The sequence below is a fragment of the Colletotrichum orchidophilum genome, assembly GCF_001831195.1.
Source record: "Colletotrichum orchidophilum strain IMI 309357 chromosome Unknown Scaffold_208.1, whole genome shotgun sequence".
Classification (NCBI taxonomy): domain Eukaryota; kingdom Fungi; phylum Ascomycota; class Sordariomycetes; order Glomerellales; family Glomerellaceae; genus Colletotrichum; species Colletotrichum orchidophilum.
Window position 1 is genome coordinate 33,118 of NW_019173164.1, and position 23,606 is coordinate 56,723.

The 23,606-nt window shown below is 53.3% G+C and overlaps 6 protein-coding genes across 6 annotated transcripts; all 6 read left to right on the top strand.

Annotated features, from left to right (window-relative positions):
- Nucleotides 1–5,985: 5,985 nt before the first annotated feature.
- On the top strand, nt 5,986–8,017 carry CORC01_13709 (uncharacterized protein; the record flags this gene model as incomplete). Its single annotated transcript, XM_022625325.1, has 2 exons — nt 5,986–6,310; nt 6,366–8,017. The coding sequence occupies 2 exons, from the start codon at nt 5,986–5,988 to the stop codon at nt 8,015–8,017; spliced, it is 1,977 nt and encodes a 658-aa protein (XP_022468171.1).
- An 830-nt stretch (nt 8,018–8,847) lies between these two features.
- Nucleotides 8,848–9,891, top strand: CORC01_13710 (Yip1 domain-containing protein; the record flags this gene model as incomplete). The annotated part of the gene is made up of 3 exons (XM_022625326.1): nt 8,848–8,923; nt 8,992–9,565; nt 9,642–9,891. The coding sequence occupies 3 exons, from the start codon at nt 8,848–8,850 to the stop codon at nt 9,889–9,891; spliced, it is 900 nt and encodes a 299-aa protein (XP_022468172.1).
- A 1,456-nt stretch (nt 9,892–11,347) lies between these two features.
- On the top strand, nt 11,348–12,981 carry CORC01_13711 (uncharacterized protein; the record flags this gene model as incomplete). The annotated part of the gene is made up of 4 exons (XM_022625327.1): nt 11,348–11,716; nt 11,777–12,392; nt 12,445–12,845; nt 12,910–12,981. 4 exons carry the CDS (start codon nt 11,348–11,350, stop codon nt 12,979–12,981), a joined length of 1,458 nt encoding a protein of 485 aa, XP_022468173.1.
- Nucleotides 12,982–13,658: 677 nt separating this feature from the next.
- CORC01_13712 (DEAD/DEAH box helicase) lies at nt 13,659–17,258 on the top strand (the record flags this gene model as incomplete). Its single annotated transcript, XM_022625328.1, has 2 exons — nt 13,659–15,417; nt 15,469–17,258. 2 exons carry the CDS (start codon nt 13,659–13,661, stop codon nt 17,256–17,258), a joined length of 3,549 nt encoding a protein of 1,182 aa, XP_022468174.1.
- A 1,467-nt stretch (nt 17,259–18,725) lies between these two features.
- Nucleotides 18,726–19,775, top strand: CORC01_13713 (uncharacterized protein; the record flags this gene model as incomplete). The annotated part of the gene is made up of 1 exon (XM_022625329.1): nt 18,726–19,775. One exon carries the CDS (start codon nt 18,726–18,728, stop codon nt 19,773–19,775), a length of 1,050 nt encoding a protein of 349 aa, XP_022468175.1.
- A 2,228-nt stretch (nt 19,776–22,003) lies between these two features.
- On the top strand, nt 22,004–23,597 carry CORC01_13714 (calcium/proton exchanger; the record flags this gene model as incomplete). Its single annotated transcript, XM_022625330.1, has 4 exons — nt 22,004–22,334; nt 22,392–22,530; nt 22,585–22,791; nt 22,847–23,597. The coding sequence occupies 4 exons, from the start codon at nt 22,004–22,006 to the stop codon at nt 23,595–23,597; spliced, it is 1,428 nt and encodes a 475-aa protein (XP_022468176.1).
- Between the last annotated feature and the right edge of the window lie 9 nt (nt 23,598–23,606).

Genomic DNA, 23,606 nt, shown 5'->3' on the forward strand with positions numbered 1-23,606 from the left:
GTTTTGAACAATGCGTGGATGCCATGAACCTTGAGACTAGCTTGGAAAAATCAACAAATCCGGCTACATAAGGTGGTAAGGTAGGCGGGCGAGCAAACATTCAGAGAACTGTCAGATCCAAAGAGATCTGTGATTTCCACTTCAGGCACATGTGCGGGAGGGTAGCATCATCGGGACGGCGTCAAATGAGCGGCCTTCAAAGCCACAGTGTTTTCGTTGTTCCGTCTTGTTTTGCTAGCAGACTCGGAAGCAGTATGACGCTTTGGGACGGGCCAGCTTCCTGAGGAGGGTGACTGATCGAGGAAATGTCAAGCCTCCGTCGACATCGAAAATCCAGCAGGAGCCACGGTGTGCTAAGTGAAAGAGTGAGGGGGGAAAGGGCTGTCAGATCGGTCGATGACAATAAGAGGCAGATGGCCCTGCTGCCAGTCCCAGGTATGAGTACTCAGACTGAGATGTGAAGTCTGGTAGCCTATCCGTACTTACATCTGTACCTACCTAAGGCAATGGCACCTTGAGGTAGGTACCCCAAGGCAAATTGAATTATCATCCAATACCAGAGATGGCCGTCTCTACGTACCTACTTCAAGACTAAAGAAGGAATCCTACCTTGCCTTGCCTTATTATGTAGGGGCCATCTCTCCCCGGGGTGTGCGGTCCTGCACGGTTCGGCCTCCGGGCCAATTCGATGTCGAATTGGTGCAGGGAAAGAGTGGACCTCCAGGGATTGTGGACACTGGTATGGCTGCACCGGCTCCTTTCCTGGCCCGCGGACAATACTAGTGTACTTCACCTCGCCTCACGGACCAAGGTATTTTCAAACGTCGGCCGCGCAACTGTTTCGCCCAATTCAGAGGAACTATCTGTACGATGTTGAGACCTCGTGAGCGGGCGATTGATGGCGCACGAAGCCAAGCAGGCGCTTAAAAAGACCAAGAATCAGATCGCAGAAGACCTGCGCAGTCCATGAGGCAATTGGGCACGAAAAAGTGTCGAAGCTCGCAGTCTAATGTGTAACCTGAGAACTCCTCTGACGATCCTCTCATCACAGGTTGACTCGCAGCAAAGATACTGCTCCGTCTCTGCATTTCCGTACCTATCAAGCTCAGAATGGCAATACGGCATCAGCACAAGCACAGAGCACTGGCTACTCAATCGCGAGGGAAAATGGCACAAGGGTTGAGGGGATACGTCAACCGGCATCCAAGGGTATGAGAAATCGCCGCGGGTCGCCATCTTCGCAAACCCTGGTCGCTGGCAAATTCCCATCCCACCCAATGGTCGATTCTCGATGCCAACTATCCATCACCGCATTTTGATATCGACCTTGCCTCGCCCTCGCATCTTAAAAAGATCCCATTATGCTCCGGCCTGTCAATATCACATGTCTAGTGCCTAGTGTAGGGACACTTCCACGTCTGTCACCCCCCCGGACAGCCGTACCATGGCAGTTGGGATCCGCAAACTGGTAATAAACCTGTCCCGTCATGGGTCTTCATCCGTCGGCCATACTGGATACGCCGCTGCGACATCTCTCTTGTCTGTCGCACCAACCCTCCGCTGCCCGCGAGCTGGCACGGCGAGCTGGCACCGCGTCCTCGGCATCCTGTCTAGATGCGGTTCACGTCACGAACCGACGTCAAGGGACCCTGCGATATTTCAAGAGACAGTCCACTTCTTCATCCCGTGAAGAAGAGGGGAACAGAATATCCGTGCGTCCCTTGGGCAAACAAGATGAAAGAGTCAGTCGACATATACGGTGCATACTCTGTCAGTAAGGTACCTAGACGTCTACAGCTAATTTCAAGATACTCCGCACGCGTGTCCATATGTCTCGAACCTCCGACTGTGACCCGTTCAGGATATCTGTTCCTCATCTGGCTCGAGTTAGTTCAACATTATTTGCCTTGCTTTCAAGTGTGCCAGAGCAACTATCGTTTTGCGCAGGAAGATTCTTCTGTAGACAATCTTATTTGTTGAGAACTTAGGGGCCCATGGTCACGAACGTACATGGCATTCTGACAAGACAAACCCTCTGCATATGATTTAGCAAGGCATGTGTGCAATTACCCTAGGGTTTTCCCTGAAGGAACCAGCCGTGACAATTCCGAGCAGGGACAGTCTGAAGAGATAGGTCGGACAAGTTGTGGCTCTTGCACTCGCTCAGGGACCCTAGCAGTCGATCGCAACTGGTGAACCGGGTTCTGATGTCTTCACAGCTGTCAACTGAAGTCAGACATCAAGCTATGCCTAGCAGAGCATAGCGCCTCTTCTGCCCGGACGCTCAACCCACACGGACGCCATTTTAGCCTTTTTCACTCCCGTTGACACGGATGACGGGCGGCCTGACCAGGAGACAGCAAGCATCAGTTATGAGAGCTTGGGGAAAGAAACGGGTTCGGCTGCCCTGCAATCTCCATCGGCTGTCATTTCGAATTGGGATAAAGGGCCGCGTTCTCGCAAGCTCTTCCCAAACAAGACAAGAGCTGTCCGATCCCCCCTGCGAGATCCCCAGACCCCATGCCTGCTCTCGGTATCATGGACATGGGCATGGCAGAAGAAGTGGATAGCTCGACGCAGAAGCTAGCAGCTCGTTCGTCAACCAGGGCTTGCTGTTGGTTTTGGATTTTCCAAATCGAATGATTGATGACGGAAGATTCTCTCTCGCTACGGCAGCTCGTCTTCGACTGCATTCAATTTCGCGAGGCGAAAGACTATGCATCAGCCCGCAGCATCGTCGATGCCTGGTGAAAATATCGGGACTGACGCGGTTGAAGGTTCATCTGCCTCGGACTTCGGGTTGAACAGCAACAGTCCATAATCATGGCTTTCAAGTATTTGCCGCCAGTTTTGACGACCAGGCCGGCCCTCACTGCGCGAACCCATGCACACGCAGGTACCAGCGGCTGTTGTCTATCATCCATGCTCACGATTCGACACTTTGAGTCCTCGGACCTCGACACATCCAGATGGCGGATGTCCCACAGGCAGCTGCTGACAGACAGTTGGGGCAAATCCAAACGTCGAAACTCAATGCCGGATGTTGTATCCGGATCTTGTGGACAAGGATCTCTCGTTCCAGCTCTGCAATGTTTTCGAACGGTTTGTCTCAGCAATCTCCAAATACCCTCACGCGGCATACCTATACACTACGAAGTGATTGTGCCTACAATGCGACGTGGATGATCACATCGGGTACTTGGCAACTTGGCACATTGTGCAGCATCGATGCCTGACCCTGTACGATATTTTGTAGGTTGGTTACCCGCTCCTCCAGGAACAGGGGTCAACACTGGGGGCTGGAGCTCAGTGTCGGAGGCACGTCAATCCCTCCGACGTCCCGACCAGGCACCTGGCAGAGTGTGTAACATTTAATCAATATTTATCGAGTCAGCGGTTGAGTATGGCCGGGTCTCTCCGAGCGGAGGGCTATGGGACTGCTATCCCGGTCCGAGTTTCTATCACCGCCTCATTTCATTCTGTCCATTTCGTTCTGGTCTCCTTTTCTCCTAGTCTGAGAGAGCAGGCTGGGCTCTGATCGTCATTTGTCGACACGGCATTGCTACTGTGGGCGGCTTGATAACCCAAACACGGGCCAGGGAGAAGGATTAAAAAAGAAAGGAAAAAGCCGCCGGATATGAGAAAACAAGGAACGGGCATAGTTGCACATTGTTCTGCCCCGCTGTCAACGTCAATTGAAAAAGCCCCTCCCCACATCAACGGTGGGATGCAATGTTGGGGGCCTTCATCGGCAAGTGCCTGTTCGGAAATAGAGAGTCAACTTGAAGGCCAGCGCCGACTCCTCTGCTATTGCTTCCTCGGTATCAAGAAGCAGCATATCACACGCCGCGTTAGTGTCGTGTGGCAGGCGTGCAAAGACTGGTACGGATCTACCTCTACAGAGTACGAATAACTGTTCGAAGACAACAGAGCAGCGCGGGTAGTGGTAGTACGGACGTAGGTCAGCTAGCCGAACCGTTACTAGCGAAGCGTGGATTGGCGAATCATATGTAGGACATAGCTCTAGCTGGGCTCCTGTGTATGTATGTATGAGTTTGGAGAGAAAGCCCATTCCTGAACCCCTGCCCCTGTCTTGATGCCCCTGTCTTGATGCCCTCTAATGTTTTTCTGCACACTACTATCCGTAGGGAGGTACTGCTGCTTTGTCACTCTATCTCTGTGTGCTGTCCGGAGAGTATATGCATCCGTAGGTACGAAGGTATTCGTACTTGACTTATAAGGAACGGTGATACCCTGGAAGCGTGACCCTGGTGCGAGAGATGATCATGAACCAGGAAAAGCATCCACAAGGATGATGGCTCTGGACTCCCGGAGTCTGGCACATCTGGGCGCGTTCGGTCGGTCGAAGCTCCCTCCTTGTGTAGTGTGGGCTGCCCAGCGGAGGCGAGCCGCCAGAGAGATACACACCTCGTCCAAGGTAGGTCTTGTCAGTCGCAAGTCTCATCTGTGTATCCGTCAGGTACTTTCTCTGGAGCGCGCGGGCATGCCTTACGCACCCACATCTGCTCAGCTGCCGGGGTAGCAGTCGAAAGTCAAAGGTCGAAGGTCGAAAAGTCGACAGCCGTGTTCATCCTTGTGGCAGTCTTGGTCGTAGTCGTAAGCGCAGAGATACCTGGGCTGCTGCTGTTGCTGCAAGGTGGAGGGGGGGTCTGGGCCCCGAGACCCTGTCTTCCTCAGCTGGGCCCTGCCAGTTCTCCTCACCAATCTTGCCCTATCCGCATCCGTTTTTGCGAAGCCGCTGGCTTGAGAGGGGGAGGGGGGCGCTGCACTGAGGAGCTGCGGTGCCGTGCCGTGCCGTCACAGAGCATAGGAGAGCAGAGCAGAGCTGGACATCCCCCTTCCCTCTGCCGCCGCCGCCGCCGCCGCCGCAGCCTCTCATTGCACCTTTTGCCAGACGAGCTGTCATAAAAAGATGCTCGCCTCCTCCGCCATTCGCAACACATGGCACTCCCCCAGACCTCCTTCTCCTTCTTCTTTTCCTCCTCTCAGCCATTAGTACACTATTAGGTGTTTGTTCTCGCTGCGATTCTGACCCCGAACCTCAAACCAACGGCATCTCTCAATCGACCCGTTGTTTTCGCCACTAGCAGCCGTCCCAACTAGATACCTTAGTCCTGCGTCTGCTTGCCAGCCTCACCTCGAAATATTCTTCGATATTTCAGCCAACCTTTGTTCAAGGTCCGAGTGCGTCCACTACGTCAGGTATCTGTGCCTGCATGTACCTCAAACTCAGACTATCTTAACCTCAAGCGACTGCAACGTTCGCAACGCCCGCCAACTTCAATACCTACCTCTTCCACCACCACCAACGGTCTCGTTCTCGGAGGACTGCGCCCTCTCCGCACTACCAGCTTGGGTATCCGACTACACCTCGACTTTCAGCTCCCGTTTCCTCCATCTGGACCCATACCATACACGCTGGCAACAGTTACTTGAGCACCTCCGGTCCGTTCTCTTCCATTGCGCATACCTGCGTGTGTACGACGCGACGCAATCCGTCCATACTCTGCACCCCCGCTACCCTGTGCCAACCACATAAGTCGGGTCCACCGTTTCTTGCCCTGGCCACTCAATCAGTATAGCCCGTGAGATTGACGCGGCTAGCCTTCGCTTGGGAGTTGACAGCGCGCAATTTGAGTCCCACGCCCAGCAACCGGCTGATGCCACATCCAACAGAGCTTTGAGAAAACAACCATTCAGCTCAGACCCGATTCTCCCAGACGTATTACAGCTGCCAATTAAGATAAGTCGAGCTTCTTTTTGCCACAGCCACTGATACGGCACCTCGCGGTATTGAGCATCCACCAAGCTCTCAACGGCCTACAGGCATTCTGTTAAAGGCTACCTGCCTGTATTCGCAGCCATTTAAGATTCCGGATTACGTGCGAGGAGACGGACGTAACTGCGATTTATCGGACATATACCCCAGGCCTTGTTTCAGCCACGAGCCAACTGTTCTTTGCCATGGAGCAAACGTTCATGACCATTCATTCCACGGACCCTAACGCTGCTATTTTATTCGTGTCCGACTCAGTATACGACATACTGGGTTATACCTCTCAGGAAGTGCAGGGCAGATCATGTTTTGACTTCTTCCACCCCGACGAGGTACCCTTCGCTCGCTCTATCCATAGCCGCGGCGTCTTGCTGGACAAGGCAGCAGTGCTTCACTATGTTCGCATCAGGGCACGCAATGGCCAGTGGGTCAGCTGCGAATGCTGCTTCACTGTCGTCCACGATGTTTTGGTTGCATGTACCAGTATTTACCGCCGGGACGAAAAGAGTCACAGTAAGCGAGGATTTCAGTCTCTTTTTCATATGCTCCAATGCTAATGTCTTGACAGGACGAGCCGTCGAAGCACCTCAGATCCGTCGACTGTTTTCGAGTTCCCCTCGGGACCCTCGTTACCACATGCTGGAGCATCTGTCACCCAAGTTCAGAATGCCTCCTGTGGAACGCGAGCCGCGCGCAGCTCTCATCTTGAACAGATTCACCCGCACCCTGACCGTCATGTTCGCGACCAATGCGGTCTCGTCAATTCTCGGCGTCAGACCCGACCAGATCAAAGACAAGAGCTTCTACGAATGCATACAGGAGAATTGCTTGCCGGATGCCATCCGTTGCTTGGAGAGCGCAAAGGCCAATGACTCGATTGCCTATCTAAGGTTTTGGTATAGAGACCCGCGTCGGCCTGAAGATTTTGGCAATGGGGAGGAGGACGAAGAGCACAATAGCGGAAATTCTAGTGACTCTGATGGCGGAGGTGTTCAACTCGATGGTCGCATGGACATTGACGATGATGACAGTCCTGCGATCAAACAAGAAGATCAAGGCCGTCCGGATATGTCGAATCACAGCTCTGCAAACCAAACAGCAACCACAAACGCCTCGGGCTCGAGCAACCAAACGCAACACACTGCAGCTACCACCGCCCCGTCAGTTGACGGATCGGCGGCCCAGGCATCGACGCCCGCGGAACCCATGCGAGACCGTCGGCGGGAACCACCCCAGGCTTTTGAGCTCGAGGCTGTTGTGTCATGCACGTCCGATGGTCTGGTTGTTGTCATTCGCAGAGCGCGCCCACCGATTCCAGCACCTCACCCGCCGTTGGTCGTCCCGACTTACACCAATGGTCTTTTTGCTGCGCCTTGGGGTCAACATCCCATCCGGCCTCAAGTCCCTCAGGAGATGCTCTATACCTTTAGGCCTCCTCTCATGCCTCAATACATGCCTTTGCAAGACAACGTTATGGCTGCTGGGGGTCCACCTGTAGATCATCTTATGAGTTCCATCAGAGACGTTGCGGTTTTTGCCTGGGCACTGGTGGGAATCAATGGCAATCTCGCCACGTACACGCGAGGAATGCCACGCGGCGAATCTCAGCCAGACGGGCTGCCTGTCTGGGATCCCAGTGCGGGAAGTGCTGCTTTGCATGGACCGGAAAACCAGGCGGTTCGTCGATGGGCCCAATACGACAAGGAGAAGGCCTTTGGCCCGTCCTCATCAGCTTACCAGCAGTCATACTCCCAAGGCATGCCATCCGGTTATGGCCATGTGCCTCAGAGTGGGATGAGCAGCTACATCTACTCTCAGCCACCGCCGCCCACATGGCCTGGTCTCCAGCCCGCCTACACATCGGCATATGACCCTTACCCGCGGAACAACAGCCATCGAGACCAGCATCACCAACATCATCAGCAGCAACGGAACCACGACTTACAGCAGAGCCATCAACAGCACCAACAACCGCAAGGCTTTGGCCAACAAGGAGCGCTAGAAAATCATTCATGGGGCGAAGTGCCCCCACCGTACAACGGCCAAGGCCAGGCTAATGGTAATTCCAATGGACAAGTCAGTGGAAATGCCGGTGGACAATCAAACGGACAAACCAATGGGCAATCCAACAGACGTGTCGATGGAAACGCCGGCAATGGCCTAAACACATCGGCCGGACTAAATGATCCATCTCATGGTTATCGTTACCCATGGCAGTAGTTGTCACCCCCGGCGATGGGAGATGGAAGCACGAGATTTAACATCCCCTGCTTCCAGAAGCGCATTGACAAACTCTACAGAATACCATCGATCTACGAAGGAAAGTACATAAGAGGATTTATGAACCCTCTGAGTAGTCAGCATTGGTCGGAGGCGGCGGGGGAAAATATTGGGGGGTTTCCCTCTGGCAACAAGAATACTGGAGGGGAGTGTACCAGGCATCGGCGTTCCGCGTTTTACTAGAAACGGACGTGAAAATGATAAGATACCCGCGAGGCGAAACGGAGGCCATCGAGCTCGCAAAGGAGGGAGTGCCTGTCCTTAGAAGAAGAGCAGCAAGATGCTTGCTGATATTGGGTTATAGCGTATTTAGTCAAACTAGGTAATCCAGGGGAAAACTGTTTACACTCGGATTCCACGTTTCAAATTCCAAGAGACCCGGGCACCAGCGGATCGGCTCCGTCACGGATGGGAACCCACATTGAAATCCGTGCCTGGGTGGGTATAGCGCGGAGTGGGGGTGGCACGTTAGACGGACCCTGCCTTGGCCTATCAGCGACAGGTGGATCGGGGTGCGGATCTCTTTTTTCCGGTTCAAGGGAGCTTGGACCATCTGATGCTCGTTGGAGGAAACCGTGGAGTCTTCCAGGAGGCGCAAGCTGCTACGTATGTCAGTTAGACAGAATGTCCATCCCATCTCTAATTTGATAGTGAAGCATTCGCGGTCAAACAGAACGATTCAAAGACACATCCCGTGCGCACCTTTTTTATCAATAACAGAACACGAAAGGATAAAGTAGTGGTGGTAGCCAACAATATCAATTTCAGTCATGGCAACTACGAGCAAACGAGACGACTATGCCAACCCTCCCTTGCCTGACGACGACCTGATTGACCCTGATGACGGTAAGCCTTTGAAGAGAACTTACACCGTAGCCACGAGCGATGGAAGCTAACAATCGACCTGTACTCAGCTGACCTAGATGATTTCGACGACCCTCTCGGCAACACATCCTCACGCCAGCCATTGACAGGCAATATCGGCTCGAGTTCCTCTTCGTCGCGGCCACTGAATGAGAATGCTTGGACATCTCGCATACCCGGTGAAGACCGCGCAGCTCCACAAAACACAATCGACGAGTCGGTGTGGGATACCCTCCGACGAGACCTCCTTGCCGTCTGGGCTAAGATGAGGGAGGTCCTCTACCCCAAGTACCTGCTGGGAGGCACCATGTTCGATGCTGATGGCCTCCGGGGCGCATACGCGAATATCCGTGGGGCTGGCATCTCTGGAGCTCGTGAGGAGCTTACGGGCTTGGCCAGTCGCTTCATGGACTCCGAGGCGCTCCTGTCGCAGAACAACATGACACCTGGCCTGCGTGACTGGGATCTCTGGGGGCCCCTCATCTTCTGCCTGCTTCTCAGTCTTCTGCTTAGCTTCAACGCGCGGCCAGACCAGAAGGATGTCGTGTTCAGCGGTGTCTTCGCCATGATATGGATCGGAGAGGCCGTGGTAACGTTACAGATCAAGCTGTTGGGAGGAAGCATGTGAGTTGTTGTTCCCTTGCGCTCTCCGCGGCGGCCTTGAATGTCTGTGTCGGCGAAAACTAATAGACCAACGTAGCTCTTTCGCCCAAAGTGTATGCATCATAGGCTACACGCTTTTCCCCTTGGTGATCGCGGCACTCCTCTCGGCCTTTGGCATCCCGACCGTTGTCCGGGTCCCTGTGTATCTTGTCCTCGTCGCATGGTCTCTGGCGGCAGGCGTAAGCATCCTAGGCGGCAGTGGTGTGGTCAAGAACCGAGTAGGCATCGCCGTGTACCCGCTCTTCGTCTTCTACCTCGGCCTGGGATGCCTCTGCTTCATCAGCTAAGCTGCGACGGAGGTGCAATTCGGAACCGGGGGCGAGGTGAGAAGGTTGAGCTGTACTTTATGTGGGGCCTTGGCGAGGACTTTAGGTGCACACTGTATTCTACGTATCCATGTTGTGCTACTCATCCTCAGATGAGGGTAGGCCAATGAATAAGAGTGTATGATTGAAACTCTGCTGTCAATATTAGTTGTCTTGGGTGTCCTGCCTCGCGATGACTCGGACGCGCCGCAGTATCTGATTTGTCCCATGCCAAAAACCCCCTGGAAAGATCAAGGGTTCCGAGTGGGAATTGTGCACCGAGAACAACTACCGAATTAAATCCACCTACCACTTGTTGGAAAAGTCTCTTAAAGACTGGCTGCAAGCGGCGTCGGTAGTTGCCGCTAGAATGTCACCTGCGTTGCCCTTTTGGGACAGCCATACCACGGCAAAGCCATTCATCTGACACCTCAGACGAGCGGCCCTGAAGGACGCCGGAGGCGGGGAACCCCGCCGTAGGAACGGTACAGAGTACCTTAACTTACTATACCTTACGGATACACCACCCAACCTTTTTGAGTCTAAGATACCCCTCACTTCCTGTCAGGTCACTTGCAGTGAGGTATCATCAGGTCGGGGCAGGGTCCTCGTCGTATCGACATCTCCCTTGGTATATTGCGGCAGGGTGGTGCTACAAAAATAAAAATATAAACAGAATCAATGCCTGATTTGAAAACCAAGACAGACAAAGATACAGATGTAGCGACTTCTAGGGTAAGGTAGTTCTAGCCCATCTCAAAGGCAAAACGCGCTAATGTATGCCGCCATGGGCCCAATGGAATTCAACCTGGGACAAGCTGAGGTGGGCTTTTCTTGCCTGGCCAGCATCGTGCCGTTGTCTTATCCGAGCCGGAGCGCAACGATTGATTGGATCGATTGCCCAGAGTCGGCCCCATCCAATTATTCGCATCTCAGCAGCAACGCCAAATCTCTCTGCGAAGACGAGGACCAGACACCTGCAGGTTACTGGCCCGGCCTATTGTCACCGCATCTCGCCTCTACTGAGGTGTACCTACTGCATCATAGCAGCGCCACTACCTACCTGGACCATCTTGCCTTGCCAGACATTTCTCAACCACAACCTTAGCCCCCAAACCGCCAGTCGCGCGACACCACCGCCACCGCCCCAGAAACGCGGGCCTCGGTTTTCTTACCCTGCCGACGACTCGGTGACTATTGCTCTCTTCGTGGAGACAACTCTTGCTCTTTTTGGACAGCACCTGTGACTTTTCTTTCTTGCCTTTGGCTTCCCTTTGGCTTCCCGTCTGCGCGGCAAACCCCATTGCCAGCAAATTCCACGCTACTGAACTACACCGATTTTGCTCCAACACTGGCAAAGTCGGGCACAGAGACCTCCGCACCACCACCCGACGACGACGTACACGACGAACCCCGACGACGGAACGCACCTATCACCATGGCTGACGATCCCCAGCCGGGCAGTCCCAAGTCGGACCCGATCGACGCAATGGAGGACGCCGAAACCGCTGCTGCCCGCAAAGAGCTGAAGCATACGGCCATTTCAGAGAAGTCCTACGCAGAAGGAGCCACCGCCGAGACAACGCCTTCAGGATCGCAGAACGAGGACCACAAGGACCACGTCTCGTCGCCGAAGAAGAAGCGTGCACACGATCAGCTAGATGAGGACAAGGACGCCGACGAAGCCGACGTCAAAAGTGTTGCCTCGAGCGACTCGGCCAAGGACAGGGCCTTGCGGCTGGAGCCAGAGAAGAAGAGACATAGGGACGAAGTTGCCAGCTCTGGTGACCCTGCGGCCGATTCCTCTGTAGGCTTTGACCGTGCCGCTTCTAGTATTGCCATGCATACTGACGCTGTTCCTTTGTAGGCGCCACCGGCTACCGATACAAAGACGAAAGAGAATGCTGCTACAGAAGCTACATCACAGGATCATACAAACAACGACAAGAAGGCAACATCGAGTTCTGCATTTGCCAGCTCTGGCTTCGCCAAACTGGCGGCATCGAGTGCGTCTCCTTTCGGTTCGTTGGGAAGTGCGAGCAAAGGAAGTGTTTTCGGCGGCGGAGCATCATCTGGCGCGTCACCTTTCGGCGGCCTCTCCTCATCCAAGCCTGCCGCCGTTCCCGCTCCTACACCTACCCTAAGCTTCGGTGGTGCCGGTTCGGCCTCGTCGCCTTTCGCCAGCGTTAAGCCCGCCAGCGCGAATGGTGGTTTTGGCTCAGTGTTTGGCAGTGCCTTTGGCGGCGGTCTGGGCGGCAAGCCACTCTCAAGCTTCGCCAAGACGGGCGAGTCTTCTTTCAAGTCTGAGAAGGCTGCCAAGCCATTTGGAGCTCCCGATAGCGACGCGGAAGAGGCTGACGATGATGAAACTGAAGGCGATGCCGATGCGGCTTCAGAGTCTGGCGATAGGGACGAAAAGGAAGAGTCCGACAAGGAGGAAGCCAAGGCTGTGGATGATAAGAAACGTACCAAGCTGCAGAAGAGTAAGCAAGCGGTGTCGCATTTGGGGTACGAGGTGATACTGACCAGCTACAGTCACTGTCGACGACGGCGAAGCCGGAGAGGCTACCATAGTCCAGGTCAGAGCCAAGATATTCTACTTGGAAAAGGAGGTCGGCTGGAAGGAACGAGGATCTGGTATGCTCAAGATTAATGTCCCAGAAGCCTGCGTCCAGTTTGACGAAGCCGGTGTGCCGATACCTGGCTCCTTTGACGCATCGGCCCTGGAAGGGACAGAAGAACCTGAGGCTGGCGAAAGCAGAGGCAATAAAGTGCCTCGTCTCATCATGAGGCAGGATCAGACACACAGGATACTACTGAACACAGTCATCCTGCCGGCGATGCAGTTCCAGGAAAAGGCAACATTGAAGAGCGTTGGCGTCATGTTCACGGCCTTTGAGGGCCTGGAAGCTAAGCCTGTGAGCGTTCACGTGAGAGTATGTGCTCCCCAACACTATCAGACTGTACATCATCTTGATTTACTAACTCATCACCATCCAGCTGAGTGCCGCTAGTGCGAAGTCATTCCTCAATGAGGTTGGGATGGTACAGCGAGAGCTTTTGAGCAATTGAGTGACTCGTACCAACATTTATAAAGTGGTATTGATGCATCCGTCGGCGTCGATGCCGCCTATGTTTGTACAATGATACAAATCGAGTGCGCAGCGCCATACAAATAAGGCAGGCGTGAGCATTTCCCAGCGGCCGCCTGGAGGCCAGAGGCTACCTTAGAGAGCGGGCAAGACGGACAGGCACAATTGGCGGGACAACACAGATTTGTTTGGGAGTTCAGTTTGACTAGGCGGATATCTCAGGCCCCTCTCCTGCCATGATACCAGGGAATCAGGTATCCTTCGATACATTTAGATATCACTCAGTACACTGTAACATGGACACAATTCGACTGAAGAACGAGTCCCCATTCGCAATGCCAGAAATAGAATCATACCTGTGCTGCACAAGCCATTTGACGACTGAAGTTCGTGGCTCAGGAAGGTGATACTGTATGTGGTGCACGTGACATGGTGTGGATTACGTGACGCAGACGACTTCTTTGACCTGGGAGGTAGTGACGTCGCGCATCCAAATACCACGCACGACTGCTACACTTCGCCATTTGCATTTCCATTGGTTTTCTCACAGGATTGCCGGATCGGGTCACTTTCTAGGTAAACTTTGAATACTCACTTCCTCACCTTGTGTTTAGGTAATGACGGCCTGATGCGGACGGATTACTGGTATTAGCGATCATGTCAAGCGTTGTTGCTCCTGGCGAGCTCAAGGCGACAGTACGAAAGCCACGGGGTAAGAGGAAGAGATCAGAAATTGAAAAGGAAACCTCTGTACAGAATGACCAGAATGGTGTTGAATCTTTGGGGGATGGTCCACCGAACACCGATGGCGCAGCTTCCACCGACACTCAGAAGACGGCCAAGTCCTGGAAGCGGGCTACGTTAAAAAAGGCTGGGTCAACACGGAATAGCACGGCCAGCGTAGAAGCCGCGGCCGAGGAGTGCAAGATCGAGTGGCCCCAACGCTTCGAGGACTTGGAAAAGACACATCGCGCTCTAAATCTTGTTTTCACTTTTTGTTGTACTCGCAAACACCTCGCCACCACGTTTGAGACTATCAAATCCTCGGTAGAATCGCATACAAAAACTTCGCTAACAGTCGAAGATATCGCTGCCATCGCCGCCATACGCCCCGAAGGTATCAATTTTGCCTATGTCGATGAGATCATGCTGCAGACAGAGGTCAGGGGCGCTGAGCGCGATGTGGTGTTCAAGAAAGGGCGGGACTTCCTCTCTCAGGCTCCCGCTCCGGATGCCTCTGTCGGGGGTATTTCGGGTATGGAAAAGCTCGATCACCACCCCGATGATGCTGTTGAAGGAGGCAAGGAAGTGCTGTACTTTGAGTTCGTGGATGGCGACCTGAAGCGCCAGGTGAAGGACAAGAAGACGGGCGAGATCATCAAGCCGAACAGGAAGCTGAGAGAAGAGACTCTTAAGATGCCTGTCTACAGCCAAAAGCAGATGACGAACTTGATCGAGAGGCGGAATCAAAAGTTCAACGATGCCATTAACCAGTTTCTCAACCAATGCGTTGCTGATGGCCTGGACCCTGAGCTGAGTCTGGCAACAGCAACCGAGGCTCATATTCCTGTACCGACTATCGCAGAGGAGGTGGAGCCAAAGGATCTCGGAGCGTTGCCTGAGTCAATCCCGACGGAGCGAAAAAGTGTCCCAGAAATTGTGCAGGAGCTGAAAGAATGCTCTTGGTACACTGGGCAGATTGTGCCCGATGGACACCGGGTATTCGAGCCGCAAGAACCTGTATACGGCGATCTAAACTTCCTTCTCAGTCAGGATCTCGTGAATGCGCTGTACAACGCAAAGGGCATCACGCAATTCTTTGCGCATCAGACTGAGGCCATCAATGGCTTGCTTGAAGGGCAGCACGTCGTCGTGGCAACGTCGACGAGTTCCGGCAAGTCTCTGATCTACCAGCTGCCGGTGATCCACGCCCTGGAAGAGAACCCGCACACTCGAGCCATGTATATATTCCCGACGAAAGCCCTGGCGCAAGATCAAAAACGGAGTTTGAGGGAGCTTATGAGCTATATGCCGGGCATGGAGGAAGTGCTCGTGGAGACTTTCGATGGAGACACCCCGATGAAAGAACGCAATGTGATTCGAGAGGAGGCGAGAATCATCTTCACCAATCCAGACATGCTGCACATCACCATCCTACCCCAAGAGGAAAGGTGGAGGACGTTCCTGAAGAATCTCAAATATGTCGTCGTCGACGAGCTGCACTACTACAATGGGCAGATGGGTTCTCACGTGGCATTCATCATGAGAAGACTGCGAAGAATTTGTGCTGCTGTTGGCAACCGCCACATCAAGTTCATCTCATGTTCTGCGACAGTGGCAAATCCAAGGCAGCACTTTAAGACAATTTTCGGCATTGAAAATGTGCGGCTGGTTGACTTTGACGGATCACCGTCGGGTATGTTTCTCCTTATTCCATTTCAAACTTCCCTAGACTGACTTGAGCCAGGCCGCAAAGAGTTTCTCTGCTGGAACACGCCGTATAGGGACCCTGGAGATCCGGCGAGCGGTCGAGGTGATGCCTTGTTTGAATGTGCTCGCCTTTTCTGCCAGCTCATGCTCAGGGGCGTCCGCATTATTGCCTTTACAAGAGTCAGAGAGCAGTGCGAAAAACTTGTCACGGCGGTGCAGCAGGAACTAGAATCACTTGGGCGATCAGAGTGCGTAAACAGAGTCATGGGCTATAGAGGTGGTTACACGGCGCAAGACCGACGGCGAATCGAGTCAGAGATGTTCGAGGGCAAACTCCTCGGCATCGTCGCGACCACGGCCTTGGAGCTTGGTATCGATATTGGCACACTGGACTGTGTGCTGACGTGGGGATTTCCCTATACCATCGCTAACTTGCGTCAACAGAGCGGTCGAGCTGGACGAAGGAACAAAGACTCGCTTTCAGTGTTGGTGGGCGACTGTTTTCCCACCGACCAACATTACATGCAGAATCCTGATGAAATTTTTTCCAAGCCGAATTGTGAGCTGCAGGTCGATCTGGAGAACATGCTGGTGCGGGAAGGACACATCCAGTGTGCCGCATACGAAATGCCTATTCGACCGGCTGAGGATGCTCAGTACTTTGGCAAAGATTTGCCCATGATCTGTGAAGAGAGGCTGGTGAAGGATCCTCTGGGCTTTTTTCATTGCCACGATCGATTTCGCCCCATCCCTTCGAGATTCGTCGCCATCCGTGACACTGAAGATGATCACTTCGCCATTATCGATATCAGCCACGGTAAGAATGAGGTCTTGGAGGAGCTTGAAGCATCAAGAGCGACGTTTACAATATACGACGGTGCCATTTTTCTTCACCAGGGAAGCAAGTACCTTGTCAGGGACTTCCAGCCCGAAAAGATGATGGCGCGAGTGGAGCGCGTCAAGGTCGAATGGACCACAACGCAACGGGACTTTACCGATATTGATCCAATCGAGACGGAAGCCATTCGCAAGATATCCGGATCCATGTCAAGAGCGTTCTACGGCACAATCAAGATCCAGCAGAACGTATATGGATTCTTCAAGGTAGACAAGAAGAAGCGTGTGCTCGATGCCGTGCATGTCGACAATCCTCCCGTCATCAGATACGGCAAGGGAATGTGGCTCGACATACCCAAGAAAGCCTTGCAGATCCTAGTCGACCGGCGATTGAATATCGCTGCGTCAATCCACGCGGCTGAGCACGCCATCCTCAGCCTGATGCCCAACTTCGTCATCAGTCTGCCAGGCGACGTCCGAACAGAATGCAAAATCGCGCTGAAGGAGTTCGCAAAGAAGGACTCCCAGAGGAAGAGGCCAGGGCGACTAACGTTTTATGATGCCAAGGGCGGTGCCAGCGGGTCGGGGATCAGCACCAAAGCGTTTGAGCACGTCGACCACCTCCTGCAGCAGGCCGTGAAACGAGTCGAGGATTGCTATTGCGAGCACGGCTGCAGGGAGTGCGTGGCGTCGGACCAGTGCAAGCAGGCAAACGAGGTGATGAGCAAGGCTGGCAGCCAGGTAATTCTGAAGACCCTGCTCAACTTGGAGATTGATGTTGATGCGTTGCCGATGGGTCCTGAAGAGTACTGCCCGGCGGGCATTGAGACAGTTGTCGTGGCCCAGACCGTGCCGCCCAAGGATGGGAATAGCCTCAGGCTGATGGAGATTAAGGAGGAGGAGTTTGATGATCATGACACGGTATTGTTGGAAGAGGCTGAGGCGTGGACTGGTCAGGAGGAGACAACGCAAGAAGGTGAAGAGGTGTGACGGCTCGATGATATTTAATCCTGCTGAAGAAGCCGAATAGAGCTGAAATTATTGTAACTCATAAGAATACCACGTCCATCTACTCATGCATACCCGCGCCTTAAAGAGTCATATAAGTAAGTCAATCAACTTCACCCGTTCCCTCCCACTAGAGAGAAAAGGGGTAGGTAGCCAGATACGGTTGTCGAGGGGAACGACCCTATGGTAATTTCTCATCACCACAAAGCCATTGGCAGCCTACTTCTCGATCCTCGCCCGTCGCGTTGTACTTTTTGATTCAATTTTCTTTCATCTCCTCACTTGAAGATAGCTAGCTGACGTCAATGGATCGCACTAGGGGTTTGGATGGCATTTTGTGAAAAGACTGGTGTGGTCAACACCCTAGAAGGAGTTGTGATACCAAGGTCGAGATGCCAACGTACTAAAATAGTGCTCCAGATGAAGCTCTATTAGCCAGGAGCAGAATGCCTTAGACGGAGAGCTAGATACTTATTCGCTTCTGCCTACTACACACGATAGTTCGATACTTCATCAGACATCTCATTAAAAAAGTGAAAAAGAGGGGGAAAAAAAAAAGAGGAATGGACTGATCGAAGAACGAATGATCGGAACCTCGATGTAGAACCACGAACTTCATGGTCTAGTCAAGGAATCAGAACCTCAGAACCCATCGACCATTGCGTCCAGTACTTAATGTTGAGAAAATAGGACACAAAGCTGCTAATAGGAGCAGGAGCAATATGTTGGAGACGTTTCTCAGATTACCCAGTATATTCAAGCGTTGTGAATACACAAATTGGCCTACCTCACCCCATCGCCCCTTCCCACAAGTGATGCCTACTTTCCTCCTTTACCTCGACTGCCTCCGGAGCGCCTTCCAGGCGCTCTTCTTCGACGCCTCCCTCACCAGACCTATTTAAACCCCCTTCCTCATCCTCTAAACCCCATCAACCCATTCTCAACCCACCACTGCTTCCATCCAAGCTACTACCCATTCGATCGTATCTTTCTTTCACACGCTACCTCCTTCAAGCATCCAGCAATCGATCAAACCGTGGTAGACCAGAAACTTTCCTCGATTATAGAGGCTATCGCAATCTTCCCGTCCGACCAGGCTCCCGAAGAAGGAAAAGAATTATCCTTACTATCTCCATACCTTCCAACGATTTTTCCATCCAAGCCGACCTTCATCCGAGAAGCTTCTCAATCCAAGAAAGAACGACCTGAGCTGCCTCAAAGGACATTCTTTTCTTTCAAGAGATTGTTCCTTCCCACACAAAAGCTCCATATACCATCCTACAGGAGCCTGCTTCATCAGAAAGAGCTTCTACAGATCAAGCGTCCTTCAACATCTCGCGTCTTTTGTCTCATATCAAAGGTTTCATCTGCCGACAGTACGAGGAGCATCCAGTATGTTACTCCCTCAATGTCTATCAATTTGAGCAGTCACTAACATTCACAAAAGAAATGGCTCAGAAGCCTTTCAACGTCGATCAAAGCCTTGCTCCCCACGACCAGGTGCTGGCGTCATACTTTGCCCAATTAGACCTTGAGAACAATCAGGCTCGAAATGCAGGCACCACTCCTACAACTACCGCTCAAATTGCCCACGACGGTGGCCTTGGTCATGCCAGAGGGGCGACCAGAGGAAGTCGAAGCGGAGACATGGCTGGAAGAGTCCTAGCTGGAAGCTCCCACGAAGATTCCTTCAACAATGGCACTTCCCATATTGCCAGTGTTGGACAGCTAGTTCCCATTCACACAGAACCTTCCATTGCCAGTACAACGACCACAAGAGGCCAATGCAGAGGCTTTGAGGTCATGCGAATGGTTGCTGACAAGCAGCAACATATTAGGCGGGCACCACATGAAGAAGCTATCTTACGCTTTGCTCGAGATCTGTACGACTTTTCACCCAACTACCAGGGTGATCCACTGAACATGCAGAATCAAAGTGCTCAAATCAACAACAATGAGAATACTGCCCTTTGGCTCACCGGGCTTCCAACCAATTGCACTTACAAGATGCTACTAGAGGCCATCGCAAGATGTGCCCCTATAGGCAAAGTGTTTTCAACAGTCATCAATGCCGCAAACCCGGCTGCAAACATGCCTTTTGCAGCAGCCAAGGTAGTCTTCTTCAACCGAGTTGCAGCTGCAAATTGTCTCCGAGCAATTGTTCAGGGAAGGGTCGTTGTTGGAGGACGTCGTCCTTCGGCCAGATGGAACCGGATCAAATCAGCATCGCAGCCAGACACCAGTAGGTCCCGGGTCATTTTGATCCGGGGTCCATCTTCGCTGATTAGTCGAGATGCGTTGGAATCTTGGTTCTCCCAATGCTTTCGATACCAGACGGAGGACATCTTGGTCCACCCGAGACAAGCCGGGGTTACAACGCTTGAGTGGCGGTTCGGAAGCTACCGAGCTCAAGCGACATCCGCGGCTCAGGTACTCAGTCGGGTGAAGTTGGGCAACACGAAGTTGGAATGGCGTTGGGGATTGGACCCTTGCGCTTGATGATCCTGTCGCAACTCATAGCAGTAGGAGCGGCAGGAGCGGCACGGGATGTGTACGGGAGGCAGAAGTTTAATAGAGGGCCCGAGACGTAAGGCAGGCTCCCGGTAGGCTGCAAGTAAATGGATATTGTTTTGGCCATTCCGGGATTTTGTTTTACACAGTAGATGGAAATAAAAACAAGTGCCCGTCTGTGGTCACCAGAAGGGGATGTGCGCAAGGATAGGCAGTGGAAGCAACGTGAATGCAGGCGGGTGAAAAAAGCTTTTGCCAAGGGGAAGCTGGGATGGAACGGTTCACTCATCGGGTCACCGGGTGGGAGAGGTGGAGGTGGAGATGAAATGTTCGACGGTGTCTCAGGCTATGGACGCTCGTGGCATTTGCTTGGCTTGTCGATGGGAGACGCAAGGTTCCTCTTGGCTGGTCTTGGTATCCCCTGGTCTGACCTGGTTCGACTTTGGTTTCTGTTGGCTCCGATTGTAGGCTCTTGGAACGATGGGTGTTATAGGGCAGGTCTCTTGGAGTTGAGCCTTCCCCCTTGGCCCCTGTGCGCATGGTACCTATCAATCCGTCGACGTCTGTGCTTGGCTGCCTCCCTCGGAAAGTCTTAGGAAAACGTCAATTGTACGGATAGTACGGAGGATTGCCCTGCAACTCCAGGGCGGGCGGGCTGAAGTTGGAGTCTGGATGCTTTGGACGCCCGCTTGCTGCATAACTTTGCCCAGAGGCTGGAAAGCCTCGGCACTTGACGAGGAGGAACCTAGCAGATTTCCGCGGGGGATGGATCGATTAACCCTTTGGGAGAGGGTTAGGCTCAAAGGAAGATGAGAATCAATGTCGGATGTCAGCATGGTCATTGATGACGGCTAACGTCCAAGAAACATTCTGGCTGGATGCGCGTGAACTCTGGAATCTTGGAATTGAAGTCTTGGCACAATCTCATCACTGGTGGAGGAAGAGAGACAGACGTATCCGTACTACTTCATTCTGCTGGCGTGACATTGAGGAAGTGCTCCGGGACTGGAGTCCTCAGGGGTCTGGAAGGCTTGTGACGTCGTCGGCGTCGTTGGCGTCGTTGGGCCGCTGCTTATCTGCACGACGTTTTGTCTTGGCGAGCAATTGTCTCCCCTTCCCCCCCCCTTGCCTGCATCACCGCCCTGTCTGTGAGTGGTGCACTGGTATCCGCGGTGCAAAGTCTATCGCGTCGCTGTAAAACACGACGAGAAATTAACAACAACCAAAAACACTGCGGAATCCGCAGAGCCCTCGACACAGAAATGAAGCAGCTTCCAGAAAGCGAGGCATATCTACCCAGCGGCGGATTCCAATTACCACCTCAGGCACGCGTCGCATCCTCACACACGGACAGGAAAAGTATCTTATACTTTGGTTTCACGGTATTTCAGGCGGCGCCCGTCGAACGAGCCAGTTGGCCAGGTGTACCCATACACGCCGCCGTGCTCTCTCACTCGTCCAACAATGCACAGGGGTTCTGTCAGAGCTCTTGGCATGACAGCAAGCCTGGCTGTGCCCTGATTCACCGACTCAACACGCCTCGAACTCAACCGCGCAAGGTTTCTCGTCGTCTGCCTTACCTTCGGCTCCCCTTGCTAAATATGCTGCGAAGCCGAACATGTCACAAACTCTCTTCCTCTCTTCCGGATTGAAAATTGCCCAAATCACCGGTCCATCGCACTTCCTTGCCTTACGCAGTCCAGGTCCAGATTTATGTGTATTTGCACAGCAACAGGACCAGAGTACTCGTCCCTCTCAGCCCACCCCTCTCTTTCTCACCGACTGGTCAACAGCGAGAGAAGCTCAAGTTGAAACGTACTCGCCCCGAAACCCCATGCCCGGTCCAGCCCAGCCCAGCCCCCCGGACAACCTTGAACGACCCCTGCTACCGCTACCCGCGGCCACCACCGACGGACTGGACCACGTTGATCAACACTGGGGAATAAGGGCCCTCACTTTCTCCATCTCTAGATAATACGTTTATATCCCCCTCCCCTTTCCACTGTTCATCCAGCCATCTTGTCAAAAGTCTTGGTATTGGGGCCGTTCCACACTTCTTCACCGTCCCTCATCCCAGTGACACGAGCACGGTGTATCCGCCCTCCTCGACTTCATATAAGACAAACCCCCTGGCCTGCCGGCATTGAACTTGTCCGAGTGAAGCACCTAGAAATCACATCCCGTCTAGACACACACAGAAGCCTCGATTCGCCGTCATGTCGGCTCCGAGATCACCCTACCGCCAGAGCTACAGGTCGTCCACCGACGGACGATCGCGGCGACGGGAGTCTAACCACCCCATCATCCCACCCGAGAAGGCACGCACTTCGACCTACTCCGCCCGTGAAGAGCTACCGAGTCATAATGGACACCTACACCGGAAAGCTCCGCCAGGTAGCACAGTCAGAGTCAAGCCGTCCGGCGAAAGTGGCCGCAAAGGCTTCCATCCTATCAAATTCCTCAAGATCTCCTGGAAATCATCAAGTCGGGCTTCTCGTCTCTGCAACCTTCTCTGGCCTTTCGTTCCTGCTGCATTTGCCGTTCGATGTAAGTCTCCGGCTTCTCAATCTGTACGTAGACGGGTCTGACGACACAAACCCATAGACACTCGACCGAGGGACCATGTCCTCATGTTTATACTCGCTTACATCGCCATGATTCCCTGTGCCAACATGGTTGGATTCGCTGGCCAGGAGCTTTCCCGCAAAGTCAACCACGTATTCGGCGTGCTGATCGAGACAACGTGAGCAAAATCCAGTCTTCTTCGTGACGGCGTGACGCTAATAATGGTTCTCAGCTTTGGATCTATCGTCGAAATCATCCTCTTCATGACACTTCTCGCTGAGGACCAGTTTACCGTGATTAAGGCTGCCATCCTCGGATCCATCTTGGCAACTATGCTTCTATGTCTGGGACTATGCTTTATTGCTGGTGGTATCCGACGAGACGAAGCCGAGTTTAGTGAGGTGGTCAGTGAGGCTGGCAGCGGCTTGCTGCTCACAGCGTAAGTAACGCCGTCCAGACTACCAGTTCCATCGATGCTAAGTCTATGTGATCAGAGGTGCTGCCCTTGCCATTCCGACGCTTTTCGCCAAATCGCTCGAAAGCCAGCTCACCGCCGAAGAACTGGGCAGCAAGACACGCCACATCTCACGCATTGTATCCTGTCTTCTCGTTATCGCCTACACGGTCTATGTGTACTTCCAAGCACGGACTCATCACGGAATTTACGACGCCATCTTCGAGCACGACGAGCAGCGAGATCACGACAAGCGCAAGGACATGAACAAGCCCAAGTTAACCTTGACCGAGTGCCTCATCGCTCTCGTCATTTCAATGACACTCGTCACCTTCATGGCCATCTACCTCGTCGAGCAGATCGCTCCCATTGTCGAACGACACAGCATCTCGGACCCCTTTATGGGTCTGATCCTCGTCCCCCTTGTCGAAAAGATGGCGGAGCACCTGACGGCCGTTGACGAGGCGTGGGACAATCAGATGAACTTTGCCCTCTCCCATGTCCTGGGTGCCACGCTGCAGACGGCCTTGTTTAACGCGCCGCTCGTCACCATCGTCGCCTGGGGCCTGCATAAGCACATGGACCTCGTCTTCGAGGTCTTTGATATTGGAATGCTCATTCTGGCTATCTTGACCGTCGGTAACTTCTTACGAGACCAGAAGAGCAACTACCTCGAGGGATTCTTGAGCGTGACCATCTACGTCGCTATTGCTGTGGCAGCCTTTTACTACCCCAACCCGACTGGTCACGGTGATGCTGCGGAGGGAGGTGGTGCCGAGACTGTCCACTGAGGGCATTGG